Genomic DNA, 20,328 nt, shown 5'->3' with positions numbered 1-20,328 from the left:
TCTAGGAAAGTTCATAAAGATGTGTGCATGGTTGGCTTTATCTGTGGGAAAATCCATTGCTTTCTCCGTGCCTGTGCGTGATTCTGTTTTTAAATTTGTAATTGAGTAGGTGAAAGTCCTTCTCGGTCACAGAGTAATCCAGGTTGCATGTGGGAGTAGAGACGCGCAGACCCTGGCTCTGACCGATGAAGGTGAGTGGCTGGCAGGATTCTGTGCTTCTGGGTGGGTAGGAATGATACGAAACGCTGGCCTGAAGTATATGTGTTTCTTAAACCTAGGTTTGGTATTTTCCTGGGGTGATGGTGACTTTGGAAAACTGGGCCGGGGCGGAAGTGAAGGCTGTAACATTCCCCAGAACATTGAGAGACTAAATGGACAGGGGGTGTGCCAGATTGAGTGTGGAGCTCAGTTCTCCCTGGCGCTCACCAAGTCTGGAGTGGTGTGGACATGGTACGTAAACGTCCTCCCTGTCACACTGTGTGTGCTTGTGCAGGTGCGTGCAGGGAACCTGGGCCTCGCCCCAGGCTCACCCGGTGTGATTGTGACATGTCCTCTTTTTACTTATGCATGCATCTTTGTCCTTTAAAGGATATTGAGTTGGGATTAGTGGCAATAGTACAAGAAGAAATTTCCCATTGTAACTGGGTCATTTTGAAAATACTAGAAAAATTTTAGGCCACTTACCTTTCCTGTTTGGGTGAGATTTATAGGAAGGGTTTCTTCTGCTGAAGCCTAAGGATAAAATGGAGCAAAATAGCCTTCTGAATCCTTTGATCCTGAAAAAGTTAACATGTGTTTCTTGTAAAAGCTTATTTTATTAATATGCAAAAGAGCAGGTGCCTGGACTGGCTGTGGATGGTGTGTCAGGCCTTAGTGCCAATGTCATGGCCCGAGGCAGCTTGAGAAAGATGTATACCAGATAGGACTTTGGATAGGTGTTTGCAGTAGTGTGTCTTATTTTCAGTCTCTTTATATGAAAACCTACAACAGTAACTTAAATATCGTAAAATATGTATTAAGGTATTAAGGTTTTTCCCAGCTGGCTTAATAAGTTAATTTGAATTAATGGTGTATGATTTTGAATACAAGTTTGAAGACCTTGGGTGCTGTGTGTGATGTCATTGAGCTGGCTGTGAAAGATGTGAGACAATGAGTGTCTTCTTGTATAGCATTGTCAGACCATAACCGTATTGTAACTCCACTATGGGCCTTCTCTCAGGGGAAAGGGGGATTACTTCAGGTTGGGCCACGGCTCTGACGTGCATGTGCGGAAACCACAGGTGGTGGAAGGGCTGAGGGGGAAGAAGATCGTGCATGTGGCTGTCGGGGCCCTGCACTGCCTGGCGGTCACGGACTCGGGGCAGGTAAGGCTGCAGGTGGCCTGGGGGTGGCGTGCCATCCTGACTTGGGGGACGTGGGGGTCACGACACGGCCTTCGTCCTGTTGAAATCACAGCTGTTGATGAAATCAGCTGAGTCTTACTGCTTGGAGAACCATGAGGGCAGGTCCTGTCCCTTTTGCCCACTGGTGTATCTGCCTGCTTTGCAGCAGGGGTTGGGGGCGGGGTCCTCAGAAAAGAGGCGTTCCCACTCTGAAGTTCACGTGAAAGTGTGTGGAAAGATTGTTATTCTTGAAGATGCTCCTAGTGCAAGATATTAGCAAGACTTTCCTTTAGAGAACTGGTAACTGGCGAGGAGGGATCCATGCCTCATTTTAGAGACAGAGCTAGTGCCTGACAAGTGTTACACTCTCTTCTGCTTGGAGAAGCATACGCTATGACTGGCTTGTGGATATTCAATTTAAAATTTTATTTATGGAAACAAAATTACCATTACTGTATTTTAGTCAAAATGAATTTTACTTTATAATTCTGTAAGGCCAAGAAGCAACTTACTTGAAAAATGAGCATATTGTTTTTGGTCATTTTTCTTTGCAAAATAAAAGGGAAAAAATTATTACACTTAGTTAGAGAGAGGACCTTCTCTGTGTCTTGCAACAAAGCAGAATTGGATTAATATTAAGAAAATACTCCTTTTATAGGTATTAGCAAGCATTTTCATGGTTAGATTTTCTTCAGAATTGTAGTACGCTGATGCCATTTGGAAAGATTGTGAAATGGTTTGTTTTTACCTTTAAGAACTCAATTCTTTCAACTACCGTGGCATACACGTTAAGCATTTTGAAGTAAAAATTACATTAAAGAAAATGTCCTGAAATGTTGAAAAATTATAAGCTTTTTTCTCCTTGTAAACAGGTGTATGCTTGGGGTGACAATGACCACGGCCAGCAGGGCAATGGCACGACCACGGTTAACAGGAAGCCCACACTCGTGCAAGGCTTAGAAGGCCAGAAGATCACACGCGTGGCTTGCGGGTCATCCCACAGTGTGGCGTGGACAACCGTGGATGTGGCCACGCCCTCTGTCCATGAGCCCGTCCTCTTTCAGACTGCAAGAGACCCTTTAGGTGCTTCCTATTTAGGTAACACAGATTTGTATCTTCTCTGAGATTTTTCTGTAGGTTACAGCAACCTTATAGATTTATTTAATTGTGCCAACGCAATTAGAGGTTGTAGTGCCATGTTAACTGCATTATGACTCTAAAGACACAGAAGAATTATGGTGTGCTCTCATGCGATTTATACATGCTGGAATGAAAGTTTTAGAAGAAAGTATGTTGCTGATTCTTGTATTTATGATCAGGTAAACTCACAGCGCTGTCCTTCTGTGTAAACAGGACTCCTAATAACTGCCTGAGAGATACAGGCACTGTACTGGGCTCTTTTGTATTTTTTAACAGCTTTATTCAGTTATAATTGACATATAATAAACTGCACCTATTTAAAGTATGCATTTTGATTGACTTTGGAATATGTATGATCCATGAAAGCATCACCACAATCAAAGATAATGAACTCATACACTACTCCAGCGTTTCTCTCTGGCCCTTTGTACCCCTCCCTTTTGCTTTTAACTCCCCTCCTCCTTCCTGCCATATGCACCAACTTAATTTCTGTCACTATAGATCAGTTTGCATGTTTTCTTTTTGTTATTGTTGTTGTTTGGTTGGGTTTTTTTTTTTTTTTTGTAGACAGGGTCTCTCTCTGGAGTGCAGTGGCACGATTTTGGCTCACTGCAGCTTCCACCTCCTGGGCTCAAGTGATCCTTCCACCTCAGCCTCCCGAATAGCTGGGACTACAGGCACATGTCACCATGCCTGGCTAATTTTTGTTTGTTTGTTTGGTGGAGAGAGGGTTTTGCCATGTTGCTCAGGTTGGTCTTGAACTCCTGAGCTCAAGTGATCCTCCCATCTTGGCCTCCCAAAGTGCTGGGATTATGGGCAGGAGCCACCGTGGCAAACCAGTTTGCATGTTTTACAGCTTACTATAAATAGAATCATACAGCATATACTCTTTTTAAAAATCTTTTTCCGCTCGGCATAATAATTTTGAGATTCACTTATGTTGCATGTATCGATAGTTTATTCTTTTTAAATTGTTGAATAGTATCTTAAGATAAACAAATGCAATTTGTTTATCCATTTATCTGTTGAATGTTTGGGCTGTTTCCAGTTGACTATACAAGTGAAATTGCTAGTGGACATTTCCATACAAGTTTGTGTATGGACATCCACTTGAAATTCTCTTGGGTAAACTCCTAGGAGAGGAGTGGATGGATCATATGGTAGGTGTATGTCTAGCTTCTTAAGATCGCTACATACTGTTTTGCAAAGTGGATGTTCCAGAGGTCCACATCCTCCACATTTTTGTCAACCCTTGATACGTTCAGTCTTTAATTTTAGTTATACTGATAGACGGATGGTGGTATCTCATTGTGGTTTCAGTTTGCATTTCCCTAGTAACTAATGATCTCAAGCATCTTGCTTATTTACGAATCAGATACCTTTTTTGGTGAATGTCTGTTCAAGTCTTTTCCTATATTTAAATAGGTTGATTGTTTTCTTACTGAGTTTGAGAGTTTCTTATATATTCTGGGTTACAAGTCCTTTGCCTAATATAGAATTTGCTAGTATTTTCTGTCAGTGTGGCTTGTCATTTTATTCTCTTCACAGGTGAATCTTAAAGATTAGAAGTTTTTAATTTTGATGACGCCTAGTTCATTCATTTTATTCTTTTGTAGAGCATACTTTTGATGTTGTGTCTACAAAACCTTTGCCTCACTCAAGATTATAAAGATTCTCTTTCTGTGTTCTGTTATAGAAGTTTTGTAGTTTTAGATATGTGTATCTATGACCAGTTGATTAAATTTTATATATGGTGGGAGGTTCAGATTGAAAGGCTTTTTTTTGGCATGATTGTCCAGTTGTTTCAGTTGTATTTGTTGAAAAACTACGCTTTTCCTACTGAATTGCCTTTTGCCTTTGTCAGAATTCAGTTGTCTATGGATGTATGGATCTATTTCTGGACTCTCAGTACTGTTTCATTGATTTATTTGTGGATTTTGGTGGCAATGACATATTGTCTTGATCACTACAGCTTTATAAAAGACCTGAACTCAGGTTGCAAGAGTTCTTTAGCTTTGTTCTTTTTCAAATATATTTTGGCTGTTGTAGGCCCTTTGCATTTCCATATAACTTAAAATGAGCTTGTCAGTTTTTATAAAATCGTTTGCTTGGGATTTTGATGTGGATTGCATTAATTCTGTAAGTCAATGTGGAAAGGATGGATTCACAGTATTCAGTCTTCTAACCCATGAACATAGTGTTTCTCTTTATTTTTTAGGTGTTTAGTTTCTCTCAGCAATGTTTTCTAGTCCCAGTATTGTGTAGGTTTTTTTTTTTTTTTTTTTGAGACGGAGTCTCGCTCTGTCGCCAGGCTGGAGTGCAGTGGCGCAATCTCGGCTCACTGCAAGCTCTGCCTCCCGGGTTCACGCCATTCTCCTGCCTCAGCCTCCCGAGTTGCTGGGACCACAGGCGCCTGCCACCACGCCTGGCTAATTTTTTTGTATTTTTAGTAGAGACGGGGTTTCACCGTGTTAGTCAGGACAGAATCGATCTCCTGACCTCGTGATCCGCCCACCTCGGCCTCCCAAAGTGCTGGGATTACAGGCGTGAGTCACCGCGCCCAGTCTGTTGTATAGGTTTTGCATGTCTTTTGTTAGATTATTTCTAAGAATTTCAGATTATTAAATGGTCTTTTAAAAATATCATTTCTTCTGTATGGGAATTTTCAGATTGCTCTTTGCTAGCATGTAGAAATAAGTACAATTGCTTTTTTTTAAAAAAAAAGTGAGCCTCATCTTGTCATACAAATATTTTGTTTTTTCCCCTTCTGTCTCAGGAGGGGACATTTAGGCTCCAGCAGCATCTGCTTTTATGAATAACTGGAATGTGATCTTCTGGCTGTGTTAGTTACTGGCTGTATGAACTGGGGCGAGTGGCTTCACCTTCCTGTGCTGTCTTCTTTTCTGGGGTAGATGAAGATAAGGCTTGACTCTCATCTTCTCCTTTCTGGTTCAAATTACTCAGTATCTTCTTAACGTATAGCTGTTTTCATGTCACATTATATTTATAACTTTTGAGTCTGGCTTTTTCCCCTCAGCCTAATCCTCTGGCTATTCATCCAAGTTGTTACATATTACGTAGTATGTTCAGTATTCCATCGAATACTCAGCCATCGAAGGACATTTGGATTATTTCTAGGTTTTGACTATTACAAATAAAACTGCCATGTCATTCATATACAGGTGAATGTGAAAATTTACTTTACGTGAAAATAAGCTCTTATTTCTTTGGCATAAATGTCCAAGAGTGTGATGGTTGGTCATATGGTAATTATGTTTAGTTTGATAAGAAACTGCCAAACCATTTTCCAGAATGGCTGTGCCATTTTATATTCTCATTAGCAGTGGAGGATGATCCAGTTTTTCCCATATCCTCACCATCTTTTTAAAATGTAGCCATACTGATAGATAGGTCATTGTATCTCATTGTGGTTTTAATTTATATTTTCCTTATGGCTAATTATGTTAAACATCTTTTCATGTGCTTATTTACTGTCCATATCTCCTCTTTGGTAAAATCTGTCTTCATGCCCTTTTCTAATTGGCTTTTTTTTTTCTGTTGAGTTTAGAGAGTTCATTATATATTCTAGATGTTTCTAGTCCTTTGGCAGATGTGTGTTGTGCAAATATTTTCTCCTGGTCTCTAGCTTGTCTTTTCATTTCCTTTCATAGAACAAAAGTGTTTAATTTTGATGAAGTCTAATTCATCAGGTTTTTTTTTATAGATCATACTTTTGGTGTCAAGTCTATTTTTGCCTAGTGCTAGTTCCTAAAGACTGTCTCCTATTTTTCTCTAAAAGATTTATAGTTTTGTATTTTCTACTGAAGTCATGATCCATTTGGATTTAATTTTGCATAAGGTGTAGACTTAGGCTGAAGTTTGGGTTTTTTGCCCACAGACGTCCAGTTGCTCCACCACCACGTGCCGAAAGGCTGTCCTGCCTCCACTGAGTTGCTTTTGCACGTTTGTCAACAGTGAGGCATATTTGTGTGGTTCTGTTTCTGGGTTCTCTGTTTATTCCATTGATTCTTATGCCAGTACCACACAGTTTTGGTTATGGTATTACAACTTTTGAAATTGGGTAGACTTGTTCCTCCTCCTTATTTTTCTATGTCTATTCTTGCTCCTTTGCCTTTCCATGTACATTTCAGAATAATCTTGTCTGTTGACAAAAACTCTTGCTGGAATTCTGGTAGGAATTGCATTAAATCTGTGTATCGATTTGGATGAGTTGACATAGACACATGTCCCAGCTCTACTTGACTCCCTCCTTCTGCTGAGACCTGGGAGTTCACAACGAAGTGAGCCTGATGAGACTTTATTGGTGAACATCTTTTCTCTTTGTTGTTTTGTATTCTTTTTTGTCTTGTCTTACCGGGGTAAGAAAATACAGGTAGTTATTGTAGCATTTTCGTAGTTTATATGTATATAACATAAACTGTTGTAAGTGCATTTTATAAAAGCATCTACATCTTTTTGCAGTTACAGTGGAACTTTGCTGAAAATAGCTTCTTTATCGAAGTATGGATAAGTGGTTTTCTTATTTTGAAGGCCTGTTAATGAGCCTGATAGGTGCTCTGTGAAATAGCAAAATGCAGATTGCAGTGTGTTTTGGAACTAACCTGTAAGGTCAGATTTTATAGAAATAGAGCAAACTGTGATTTTAAAAACAATGCAAATTTTATTTTCCTCTTATAGGTGTGCCTTCAGATGCTGATTCTTCTGCTGCCAGTAATAAAATAAGTGGTGCAAGTAATTCTAAGCCAAATCGCCCTTCTCTTGCCAAGATTCTCTTGTCATTGGATGGAAATCTGGCCAAACAGCAGGCCTTATCGCATATTCTTACAGCATTGCAAATCATGTATGCCAGGTAGGCTTCTGTGCTAATTTTTGAAATTCTGCAATTATGTGAGCTTCAGGTTTTTGTGATTTTTTTTCCTTTTCGTTGATCAGATGTCTTCAAGAATGTTGTATTATTGTCTTTAAATGCTGTATGTTCTAAGTCACATGTTCTTTGATGGTGATTGGTGATATCTTAGTGTGTGTCTTAATGGGCATTGAAATATGAATTAGAAAACTAACTTGAACATTTTCACTATTCTTTTTGACCAGTAGACTCGAACCATCAATATTTGAGGGAAGAAAAGAAGAATTAGGTGATACTAATTTATAGTGATGTCTAAGACGACTTAGCATCCCCTTCGCTCACTTGAGAAGGCTGAGTTTTGCCAGTGTGGCATTTTGCAGTATTTTTCTGCTGCTTTCCCACAGCCTAGATAAGTTGCCCATCTGCTAATGTATCACACATGTGGACCTGACAGGTGTCCTTACATAGGAAAATTAGTTTCAGAACAAAAACATTCAGTAGAGGCCATTGAGTCGTTGCTGCTCAGTATGTGGCTTTCAGTAAACACAAAATTGCCTGCTGGTCAATTATCCAGCCCTCAGGCTCTCACAGCAGCCCAAGAGGATTTCTTTCTCAGGGAGAGCCAGAGTCTCATTCTGGTCTGGTTTTTATGTTTGGCAGTTTTTCACCTGCCATTACTCTGGTTTTTCAAATAAATAGGATCCAGAGTAAACATTTTAGCTATTAGCCAAAGGATACATGGTAATAATGTTTGGTATTTTTCCAAAACTCTTCTACATGTATTCAGTAAAAATGAGGAAACGCCTCAGTGCGTGCTAGTCCTGCCTCACCACTTCCTGTGCTGCAGTGGAGAAGGGGCAGCTCACCACAGGCCTGGCTTTGTGTCCTGACAGAGATGCTGTTGTCGGGGCCCTGATGCCGGCCGCCATGATCGCCCCGGTGGAGTGCCCCTCGTTCTCCTCGGCGGCCCCTTCCGACGCATCTGCGATGGCTAGTCCCATGAATGGAGAAGAATGCATGCTGGCTGTTGATATCGAAGACAGACTGAGTCCAAATCCATGGCAAGAAAAGAGAGAGGTAAAAACGAATCTAAAGCAATGTTAGATCAGAAAGGAAAAGGTGGCTACTTTGTGTCTAGGAAAGTCTCATTGTGTCATTTAGTTTAGGCTGTTTCTGTGCCTCCCGCTTAGATTTTTGGCTTTACTTAGAAGAATATTCTCTGTAAAGGAGCTTTTAAAGTGCTTAAGTGGAATTGGCTTTCTTTTATTAAAAAAAACCATTAAATCAAGTTCACAGTCCTTTATCTGCAATTCTGAAACCTTAAAGTTCTGACAGTCAAGAATTTTAGTAACATTTTGGGGGAAAGAACCAACTCGAAGATATGTGAACTCATTTTAGTCTGGTTCATGTGACCTGCTGTGAATATTAATAGTTATTCTTGAAAATATGAATGTGCTTGACTTTGCAAAACTGTCCTAGGCCTGACTGGGGGTGGTAGTGGCTATGTCTGGTGGGCACCATGTTACCTCTGTAAAATCTGGAACATTCTAAACAGCCCAAGTAGTTTTAGATAAAGCATTTGGGACTTGCATGGGAAATGTGTTATGTTGTTGAGTTTTTCCACTTAAACTTCCCCTACTGTGCACTCTTGGACTAGATTGTTTCCTCTGAGGACGCAGTGACCCCCTCTGCAGTGACTCCGTCGGCCCCCTCAGCCTCCGCTCGGCCTTTTATCCCAGTGACGGATGACCTGGGAGCCGCAAGCATCATTGCAGAAACCATGACCAAAACCAAAGAGGTGAAGAGGCGTTCTTCTTTAACTTTGTACTGTGAAATAATCTTAAATGTACACAGAAGTAGAAATAGAACTTAGGAGTTCACAGTCTATTCCTATCCCATTCACCTCGGCTGTCCACTTGTTAGCATCTTCGAAGCGTTTGTGGGAATGCCGCAGGACACGGTCCCTGTCACTGCTTACTGCTTCCACGTGTATTCCTTGAGTATCAGGACTGCAGCTTGATCCAGGATTACTTTCAAACCCACAGACATATTCAGATTTTGCTCATCATCCCAATAGTATCCTTAAAGGTCTAGCACTCAACCTAGGATTGCATGTTGCCTCTTTAGTCTTCAGTGTGGAACAGTCCTTCAGTTCTTCGTTTTGACAGACACCACAGGAATGGTGCAGAATTCTTTTCAGTGCCTCCGTTAGGACTCACGCATTGCTGATTTGCTGCATCATTGGTGAGATAGCTTATCACTTGGTTAAGGGTCTCTGCCAAGTTTCTCCACTGGAAGTCAGTAAGTGTGTTAAGTACTCATGGGGAGATACTTTTGAGATTATGTCAATGTCTTGTTCCTCATCATACTTTTACCTCCCAGTTTTTAGCATCTTAAAGATTCTAGCTGAATCCATTATTACTGTGGTGGTTGTCACATTTTCATTGTTCACATTTATTGTTACTTCTGGAATGTAATTGTTGCCATTCTTTTGCAAGAGACAGCTTTCCCTTCTCATCCGTCTGTCTTCTACCTACCTACCTACCTACCTACCTACCTACCTGTCTTTTTATATTGTATAGAATCAGGAGTTCCTGTTTTAGTCAAACAGTGACGTTTGTTGCTATCATTATTTGACACCCAAATTGTCCTGGACTTGGTTATTGGGACTCCCGTGGACTGGTCACTGGGACTCGGTCACTGGGACTCCCGTGGACTGGTCACTGGGACTCGGTCACTGGGACTCCCGTGGACTGGTCACTGGGACTCGGTCACTGGGACTCCCGTGGACTGGTCACTGGGACCCGGTCACTGGAACTCCCGTGGACTGGTCACTGGGACCCGGTCACTGGGACTCCCGTGGACTGGTCATTGGGACCTGGTCATTGGGACTCCTGTGGACTGGTCATTGGGACCCCTGTGGACTGGTTCCATTGTCTGATGTGTCCCCGTAATTTTTAGGGCTCTTCCTTCATTTCTGGCACAACTGTGCTCTAGACTTATCTTTCACCTACCCTCCCCCTGCCTGGAATCAGCCATTTCTTCAAGAAGCCATGGTTCCTGCTAGTGGCTTGTAGGATTTGGAAACCGAGATCTGGGTGCTTGGTAAGCTAATTGTTACTGAGTGTCTTTGGTTAGGCCCTCTCAGCAAATAGACCTATACACATGAACATTTATTTATCCTTCTGCATTTATCTATATAATAAAAACCATTAACAGCCCAAATCAGTACTTTTAATTCCAATCCAGTACCACAGGGCTTATTCCTACTCTCCCTTTTTCCATATTTTTTTGGTGTATAATGCTTTTATATGTTGCTAGATTTGGTTTGCTGCTATTTTGTTGAAGATTTTTACATCTGTATTCATAAGGGATACGGCTCTGTAGTTTTCTTGTGATGTCTTTGGTTTGGATATTATAGCAATATTGGCTTCATAGATTGAGTTGGAGGGTGTGCCTTTCTCTTCTGTTTTTTAGAAGAGTTGGTGAAGCATTCGGGTTAATTCTTCTTTAAGTAGTTGGTAGAATTTTATCTGTTCTTCTGGCATATTCCCATCATTCTTTGAGTATTTCCTTACTTTTTGGCACAACACAAAATTCCAGGCTCAATAAGATGTTTTATGCTCCAACATAGGGATCAGTTGTGTTTCTGAGAAGTCCTAGTTCTTTCTGGTGGAGAAGGGCATTTAGAGGTCAAGATCTGGGCCCTTTGTGTGCTTGTTGCTGTTTGGGTGACAGGCCTAGAGAATGAATATGTGTGTGTGTAACATAATAGGTACATACATCAGTTTTTGTTTTTGTTTTGTTTTTAGACAGGGTCTTGTTCTGTTGCCCAGGCTGCAGTACAGTGGCACGATCTTGGCTCACTGCAGCCTCAACCTCCTGGTCTCAAGCCATCCTCAGCCTCCCAAGTAGCTCGAACTACAAGCATGCACCACCATACCTGGCTAATTTTTGTATTTTTTTTTCTCTTTTTTTTTCAGAGATAGGTTTTGCCATGTTGCCCAGGCTGGTCTTGAACTCCTGGGCTCAAGTGATCTGCCTGCCTCATCCTCTCAAAGTGCTGCAGTTACAGGCATGAGCCGCCGTGTTTGGCCTACATCAGTATTTGTGTTGTTATATATTTACGTACATGGAAAACCACCGGTTCACACCAATATGATTGATTGCAATCCAACTAGGATTCATTCTAGTTTTCACCCTTTCTGTATTTATAACTTCCTTCTCTGAAAGTGGGAAACTTGGCTCCTGTCATCAGCAGGCTATTTACTTACAGTTCAGTCCCCTTAGATAACCAACCTCCGATCTTGGCTGTCCCCCACTCCGTGGTGGGCACCTTTCTTCCTCTGTACATCCTCTGGCACTCAGAACCAGTCTGCCTCCATGGACCCCCATGGTCACCCTACGTGACCTCTGGCCCTCCCCTCACCTCCATGTTGACCCAGAGTGTAGCACCTTCCTCACTTGGCCTGGCTGTGTCTCTCCAACCCCCCATGTGTGGATGCCTTCCCCAGCCCGCTGAGGCGCTCCCCACACCAGGCCAGCCCCTGCTCATGTGTACTCCCTTGCCACCCTTTCCACCTTGGGGGCAAACACTTTATTTTTAATTACATTTGGAACCCTTGATTTATTATGCTGTTACTGCTGGCAGAAAATATGTCCTACAGAAATCATTTATAACCATCCATGGTAGTAAGAAAGCCTCTATTTATGAATTAGGTGCCTGGAATCAACTTCTAATTTTTGGCAGTCTCTTGGTTTGAGGGTTTAATGCAGAACTTATTCTGAGGAAGGCAACATTTTTGTTTTAGGTAAAAGGATAATATGATTTATTTCCCCCCAATTTATTTATGAGACATAGGCATTATCCAGGTTGCAACCCTGTATTTCTATTATTTCAGTTTTGGCTTGACTCATGAATTTAAGGCAAAGCAATTTTAATGTTAGTATTAAGCTATAATTCATATTTAAGGATATGCTGCTAGTGATTTTCTTCCTTAGCAATTCTTCTAGACATATTTTCTGTGTTTGTGTGTGTGCATGTTTTAAGACACCCTCATAAAAAAAATGGTAGGTACATTTCAATCTGAAGACTAAGGATATTCTTGTTAATATGTTTCACTGAATGCTTTTGCTGTCCTTCAGTGAGTTATGTTCTGGAATGTCATCATTTATAATGAATTTCCCTTACTCCTTGGGTCTCCATGCAGAGGCAGGAGCAAGGTCTGTTTCCCAAAAGGGAGAGGAACCTTGTTCCTAAATCAGAGTGGTGTGGTTTCCAGGGTCCACTGGTTGGGTCATTTTCCCCTTAAGGGGAACATGTGGGGCTGTCCTTCCCCCAGCCTGTTTATGTTTGTGGAAAGAGTTGCACTGGATTTGCTGAGGTCCAGAAAGCAGGAGAGAAAAGCGGCACTTCCCTGGCTCTCGATCTTCCTCTGGGAGCCAGACTCTGCCTGGGGGATGAGAAGGGCTTGACACACTCCTGCTCTGCACAGGGTCACAGCGGTTCCCATGCTGGGTCGGAAGCGGTGGGAGTCCCTGGCACTGACAAGGGCCTTTCCCCTTTCCACAAGCTCAGCCCCAGTGCTGCCCTCCAGGAGGCTTCTGTGTGCCAACAAGCAGGGTGGGGGCGGCCATCCTGGGCAAGGCACCTCCATAGGGTGGGAGCTGGGGGTGCAGTGATGCTGGGAATTGGCTCATAGCAAACAAGGAGAGGAGTTGAAGGATCAAGATGTGGTATGTTTAGGCTGACATGGCAGGAATGGGAAGTACACGAGTGGTAATGAGAAGACTTTTATGTATGATGTTTTCAATGAACCCAAGGAGAGAGAGAGACTGGATAGTGTTACATGCCAGTGAGTTGCTTGAAATAAGATTCCAGGAAAGAATTATGGAGAGGATCTAGACAAAATGTATACAATTAGAGAATACAAATTTAGTTTGTAAACGATTCCCAAGCGTATCTTATGGGTAGATTATACAGGATGCAGCTTCATTCCAAAACTCCCCCTGTAGTATCTGCTTATGATCCAAACTTGGTCCCAGTAGTAAATTGTCATTTCTTTATAGCTTAAGTTATCCCTTTTTGGTAAATGCCATTGGTAATACAACAGTTAATTGGTCTTGAAAACATAGTACATGGCTTGGTGGAGATTTTAGGGGCCGTCGTTTCTTAATCTGTTTCTTAAGGTCTTAAATACCTTCAAGTTTCTTACTCGTTGGTATTCATGTGTTCTCTGAGTTTATGGGTAAACTGGTGACTCTTTATCTCTTAGCATATCATTCCTCATGTTAATTGTTGGATGACTCTTTATCTCTTAGCATATCATTCCTCATGTTAATTGTTGGATGTCATTTGACTTAGGATGTTGAAAGCCAAAATAAAGCAGCAGGTCCGGAGCCTCAGGCCTTGGATGAGTTCACCAGTCTGCTGATTGCGGATGACACTCGTGTGGTGGTAGACCTGCTCAAGCTGTCGGTGTGCAGCCGGGCCGGGGACAGGGGCAGGGATGTGCTCTCCGCGGTGCTTTCCGGCATGGGGACCGCCTACCCACAGGTGAGTCTCAGGGAGGGTGGGGCCGTCTGACTCCACCTCCTCCATGTTGGGCCACCCTCCTCTCCAAGGGAGAGCTGCTGTGGATCACCGGTGATCTTGTGCTGGGTTTCATCCTAGTAGACTGCAGGTTAGGAGCACTCCTTTAGAACAAAACGTTTTAGCATTTAACCCAGTGACATCCTTTACCTGTTTTTTGTTTTTTGTTTTTTTGAGACGGAGTCTCGCTCTGTCGCCCAGGCTAGAGTGCAGTGGCGCCATCTCGACCCACTGCAAGCTCTGCCTCCTGGGTTCACACCATTCTCCTGCCTCAGCCTCCCAAGTAGCTGGGACTACAGGTGCCCACCACCATGCCCGGCTAATTTTTTTTGTATTTTTAGTAGAGTCGGGGTTTTACCATGTTAGCCAGGATGGTCTTGATCTCCTGACCTCGTGATCCACCTGCCTCAGCCTCCCAAAGTGCTGGGATTACAGGAGTGAGCACCGCACCTGGCCCCTTTACCTGTTTTATAACTGATTTGTGCATCTTTTTAAAATGATTTGTCAAAGTTCTTTAAGTCCCTTTTCTATCATATGTCTTACAGTTTCCACCCCAGTTTATTTTTTGATATTAGTTTGATATTTTTTGACATGTAGAAATTTTTAATTATTATGTGGTCAAATCTGTCAGTTTTTTTCATTTATGCCTTCTGAGTTTTGTATTATGATGAAAAAAAATGCTTGCTTATGTGACATTGTTTTAAATAAATTCTTCCAAGTTTTCGTCTAAGGTTTTTGAGACAGTCTCCTTCACCCGGGCTGGAGTGCGGTGGCGCAATCTCAGCCTCCCAGGATCACCTCTACCTCCCGGGATCAGGTGATTCTTGTGCCTCAGCTTCCTGAGTAGCTGGGATTACAGGCATGCGCCACGATGCCTGGCTAATTTTTGTATTTTTAGTTGAGATGGGGTTTCACCATGTTGGCCTGGCTGGTCTGGAACTGCTGACCTCAAGTGATCTACCCACCTTGGCCTCCCAAAGTGCTTGGGATTACAGGCATGAGCCACCATGCCCGGCCTTCTTCTAATTTTTTATGATTTCATGTATTGTTTACATTTTTTAGCCACCTGGGATTTATCTTGATGTAAGAATAAAGTAGGGATCCAACTTTACTTTTTTTCCTAGATGGTAAACTGGTTGCCCTAACATCATTTATTGAATAACTCATCTTTTCCCTGGTGATTTAAAAACCAGTTTTATCATATTCTAAATTCCTGTATGCATTTGGGTCTATTTACAAAACTTCTTAGGTTCTGATACTATGGTATTTTAACTATTACAGCTTTAAAATGTCTTTTAATATTTGGTAGCACTGGGTCTGTAGGACTTTGTCATTGTGGAAATGTTCTGGACCGGAGCCATCTGGGACCACTGGCACCAGCCACATATGGCCACTGCACACTGAAATATGGCTAGTGCACCTGAGGAACTGAAGGTTTTAAAACACTCAACTTGAGGCACATGTGGCTAGTAGCTGCTGAATTGGTCTGTAGGTCTGCAGTATAAAGTGAGTGTCTTACTAGTATGTCTTAGAAATAGGACTGATCAGTCGTAAAGGCCGTGGGCTTCCTTAAGAACTCTTCTTTATCAGCAGCCATGCTCTGCCCTGCCAGGGAGCCTGAGATGTCCTTCCTGGCTGCAGACACTTCATCCGTTTCTCTGGGTGCCTACTTTGTGTGGAGGAAAGTCTTACTCTGTCACTTAGTTTAGGCAGTTTCTGTGCCTATTAGGATTTTTGGCTTTAGTTAGAAGAATATTCTCTTTAAAGGAACTTCTGAAGTTTTTAAGTAGAATTATATTTAAAAAAAAATCATTAAATGTAAGTTCATAGTCCTTTATCTGAAATTTTGAAACGTTAAATCTCTGATGGTCAGAAATTTTAGTAACTTACATGATCACCAAAACGATAAAGTATTTAAGTAGAGTTGAGCAGTCTTGAAAGCGCAGCAGAGTTTGGTAGATATTTTAGGGGCTTGTTATTTCTTCATCTGCTATTCATGAAGAACCAAAAAGCTGTAGGTATCCTTTTTTCTAGTTTTTTGAGACAAGTTACTTGGCATAATTCTAAGAGATGAAATCAGGGTGAATTACCATAAGCACTATTATTATTTTTCATAAGTTTATTGCATTTGTGAGAGGGAAGGGTATGAATGAGAACTTTGATTTAAAATAATGCTGAGCGGGGGGCGGTGCCAAGATGGCTGAATAGGAACAGCTCCAGTCTACAGCTCCCAGTGTGAGCAACGCAGAAGATGGGTGATTTCTGCATTTCCAACTGAGATACCAGGTTCATCTCACTGGGGCTTGTCGGACAGTGGGTGCAGGACAGTGGGTGCAGTACACTGAGCATGAGCTGAAGCAGGGCAAGGCATTGCCTCACCTGGGAAGCACAAGGGGTCAGGGAATTCCCTTTCCTAGCCAAGCAAAGCTGTGACAGAAGGCACCTGGAAAATCGGGTCACTCCCACCCTAATACTGTGCTTTTCCAACGGTCTTGGCAAACGGCACACCAGGAGATTATATCTCGCGCCTGGCTCGGAGGGTCCCACGCCCACGGAGCCTCGCTCATTGCTAGCACAGCAGTCTGAGATCGAACTGCGAGGCAGCAGCCAGGCTGGGGGAGGGGCGTCCACCATTGCTGAGGCTTGAGTAGGTAAACAAAGCGGCCAGGAAGCTCAAACTGGGTGGAGCCCACCGCAGCTCAAGGAGGCCTGCCTGCCTCTATAGACTCCACCTCTGGGGGCAGGCCATAGCCGAACAAAAGGCAGCAGAAACCTCTGCAGACTTAAATGTCCCTGTCTGACAGCTTTGAAGAGAGTAGTGGTTCTCCCAGAGTGGAGTTTGAGATCTGAGAATGGACAGACTGCCTCCTCAAGTGGGTCCCTGACCCCCGAGTAGCCTAACTGGGAGGCACCCCCCAGTAGGGGCAGACTGACACCTCACATGGCTGGGTACCCCTCTGAGACAAAACTTCCAGAGGAACGATCAGACAGCAACATTTGCTGTTCAGCAATATTCGCTGTTCTGCAGCCTCCGCTGCTGATACCCAGGCAAACAGAGTCTGGAGTGGACCTCCAACAAACTCCAACAGACCTGCATCTGAGGGTCCTGACTGTTAGAAGGAAAACTAACAAACAGAAAGGACATCTACACCAAAACCCCATCTGTACATCACCATCATCAAAGACCAAAGGTAGATAAAACCACAAAGATGGAGAAAAAACAGAGCAGAAAAACTGAAAATTATAAAAATCAGAGCACTTCTCCTCCTCCAAAGGAACGCAGCTCCTCACCAGCAATGGAACAAAGCTGGACGGAGAATGACTTTGATGAGCTGAGAGAGGAAGGTTTCAGACGATCAAACTTCTCCGAGCTAAAGGAGGAAGTTCGAACCCATTGCAAAGAAGTTAAAAACCTTGAAAAAAGATTAGACGAATGGCTAACTAGAATAACCAACGCAGAGAAGTCCTTAAAGGAGCTGATGGAGCTGAAAACCATGGCATGAGAACTACGTGACAAATGCACACACTTCAGTAGCCAATTCGATCACCTGGAGGAAAGGGTATCAGTGATTGAAGATCAAATGAATGAAATGAAGCGAGAAGTTTAGAGAAAAAAGAATAAAAAGAAATGAACAAAACCTCCAAGAAATATGGGACTATGTGAAAAGACCAAATCTATGACTGATTGGTGCACCTGAAAGTGATGGGGAGAATGGAACCAAGTTGGAAAACACTCTGCAGGATATTATCCAGGAGAACTTCCCCAATCTAGCAAGGCAGGCCAACATTAAAATTCAGGAAATACAGAGAATGCCACAAAGATACTCCTCGAGAAGAGCAACTCCAAGACACATAATTGTCAGATTCACCAAAGTTGAAATGAAGGAAAAAATGTTAAGGGCAGCCAGAGAGAAAGGTCGGGTTACCCACAAAGGGAAGCCCATCAGACTAACAGCGGGTCTCTGGGCAGAAACTCTACAAGCCAGAAGAGAGTGGGGGCCAATATTCAACATTCTTAAAGAAAAGAATTTTCAACCCAGAATTTCATATCCAGCCAAACTAAGCTTCATAAGTGAAGGAGAAATAAAATCCTTTACAGACAAGCAAATGCTGAGAGATTTTGTCACCACCAGGCCTGCCCTAAAAGAGCTCCTGAAGGAAGCACTAAACATGGAAAGGAACAACCGGTACCAACCACTGCAAAAACATGCCAAATTGTAAAGACCATCGATGCTAGGAAGTAACTGCATCAACTAACGAGCAAAATAACCAGCTAACATCATAATGACAGGATCAAATTCACACATAATAATATTAACCTTAAATGTAAGTGGGCTAAATGCTCCAATTAAAAGACACAGACTGGCAAATTGGATAAAGAGTCAAGACCCATCAGTGTGCTGTATTCAGGAAACCCATCTCATGTGCAGAGACACACATAGGCTCAAAATAAAGGGATGGAGGAAGATCTACCAAGCAAATGGAAAACAAAAAAAGGCAGGAGTTGCAATCCTAGTCTCTGATAAAACGGACTTTAAACCACCAAAGATCAAAAGAGACAAAGAAGGCCATTACATAATGGTAAAGGGATCAATTCAACAAGAAGAACTAACTATCCTAAATCTCTATGCACCCAATAAAGGAGCACCCAGATTCATAAAGCAAGTCCTTAGAGACCTACAAAGAGACTTCGACTCCCACACAATAATAATGGGAGACTTTAACACCCCACTGTCAACATTAGACAGATCCATGAGACAGAACGTTAACAAGGATATCCAGGAACTGAACTCAGCTCTGCATCAAGCCGACCTAATAGACATCTACAGAACTCTCCACCCCAAATCAATAGAATATACATTCTTCTCAGCACCACACCGCACTTACTCCAAAATTGACCACATAGTTGGAAGTAAAGCACTCCTCAGCAAATGTAAAAGAACAGAAATTATAACAAACTGTCTCTCAGACCATAGTGCCATCAAACTAGAACTCAGGATTAAGAAACTCACTCAAAACTGCTCAACTACATGGAAACCGAACAACCTGCTCCTGAATGACTACTGGGTACATAACGAAGGCAGAAATAAAGTTGTTCTTTGAAACCAACGAGAACAAAGACACAACATACCAGAATCTCTGGGACACATTTAAAGCAGTGTGTAGAGGGAAATTTATAGCACTAAATGCCCACAAGAGAAAGCAGGAAAGATCTAAAATTGACACCCTAACATCACAATTAAAAGAACTAGAGAAGCAAGAGCAAACACATTCAAAAGCTAGCAGAAGGCAAAAAATAACTAAGATCAGAGCAGAACTAAAGGAGATAGAGACACAAAAAACCCTTCAAAAAATCAGTGAAGCCAGGAGCTGGTTTTTTGAAAAGATCAACAAAATTGATAGATCTCTAGCAAGACTAATAAGAAAAGAGAGAAGAATCAAGTGGATGCAATAAAAAATGATAAAGGGGATATCACCACTGATTCCATAGAAATACAAACTACCATCAGAGAATACTACAAACACCTCTACACAAATAAACTAGAAAATCTAGAAGAAATGGATAAATTCCTGGACACATACACCCTCCCAAGACTAAACCAGGAAGAAGTTGAATCTCTGAATAGACCAGTAACAGGCTCTGAAATGGAGGCAATAATTAATAGCTTAGCAACCAAAAAAAGTCCAGGACTAGATGGAATCACAGCTGAATTCTGTCAGAGGTACAAAGAGGAGCTGGTACCATTCCTTCTGAAACTATTCCAATCAATAGAAAAAGAGGGAATCCTCCCTAACTCGTTTTATGAGGACAGCACCATCCTGATACCAAAGCCTGGCAGAGACACAACAAAAAGAATTTTACACCAGTATCCCTGATGAACATTGATGCAAAAAATCCTCAATAAAATACTGGCAAACCGAATCCAGCTGCACATCAAAAAGCTTATCCACCATGATCAAGTGGGCTTCATCCCTGGGATGCAAGGCTGGTTCAACATATGCAAATCAATAAACGTAATCTAGCATATGAACAGAACCAAAGACAAAAACCACATGATTATCTCAATAGATGCAGAAAAAGCCTTTGACAAAATTCAACAGCCCTTCATGCTAAAAACTCTCAACAAATTCAGTATTGTTGGGATGTATCTCAAAATAATGAGCTATTTATGACAAACCCACAGCCAATATCATACTGAATGGGCAAACACTGGAAGCATTCCCTTTGAAAACTGGCACAAGACAGGGATGCCCTCTCTCACCACTCCTGTTCAACATAGTGTTGGAAGTTCTGGCCAGGGCAATCAGGCAGGAGAAAGAAATAAAGGGTATTCAATTAGAACAAG

At 42.1% G+C, this 20,328-nt stretch overlaps 1 protein-coding gene across 4 annotated transcripts in view; it reads left to right on the top strand.

The window, feature by feature from the left end:
• HERC2 (HECT and RLD domain containing E3 ubiquitin protein ligase 2) overlaps positions 1–20,328 on the top strand; it is a 207,605-nt gene that overhangs the window by 142,945 nt on the left and 44,332 nt on the right. For all 4 annotated transcript variants that reach the window (XM_063698424.1, XM_031002065.3, XM_031002064.3 and 1 more), the window contains 8 exons: positions 110–191; positions 279–450; positions 1,220–1,364; positions 2,255–2,480; positions 7,221–7,392; positions 8,283–8,466; positions 9,047–9,187; positions 13,754–13,945. In XM_063698424.1, coding sequence (XP_063554494.1) covers positions 110–191; positions 279–450; positions 1,220–1,364; positions 2,255–2,480; positions 7,221–7,392; positions 8,283–8,466; positions 9,047–9,187; positions 13,754–13,945 — 1,314 coding nt within the window. The remainder of the gene's footprint in view (positions 1–109; positions 192–278; positions 451–1,219; positions 1,365–2,254; positions 2,481–7,220; positions 7,393–8,282; positions 8,467–9,046; positions 9,188–13,753; positions 13,946–20,328) is intronic.

The sequence above is a fragment of the Gorilla gorilla genome, chromosome 16 (genome assembly GCF_029281585.2).
Source record: "Gorilla gorilla gorilla isolate KB3781 chromosome 16, NHGRI_mGorGor1-v2.1_pri, whole genome shotgun sequence".
NCBI classification, from domain to species: Eukaryota; Metazoa; Chordata; class Mammalia; order Primates; family Hominidae; genus Gorilla; species Gorilla gorilla.
The sequence above is the reverse complement of the archived record's forward strand: the minus strand, read 5'-3'. Positions and strand labels throughout refer to the sequence as shown.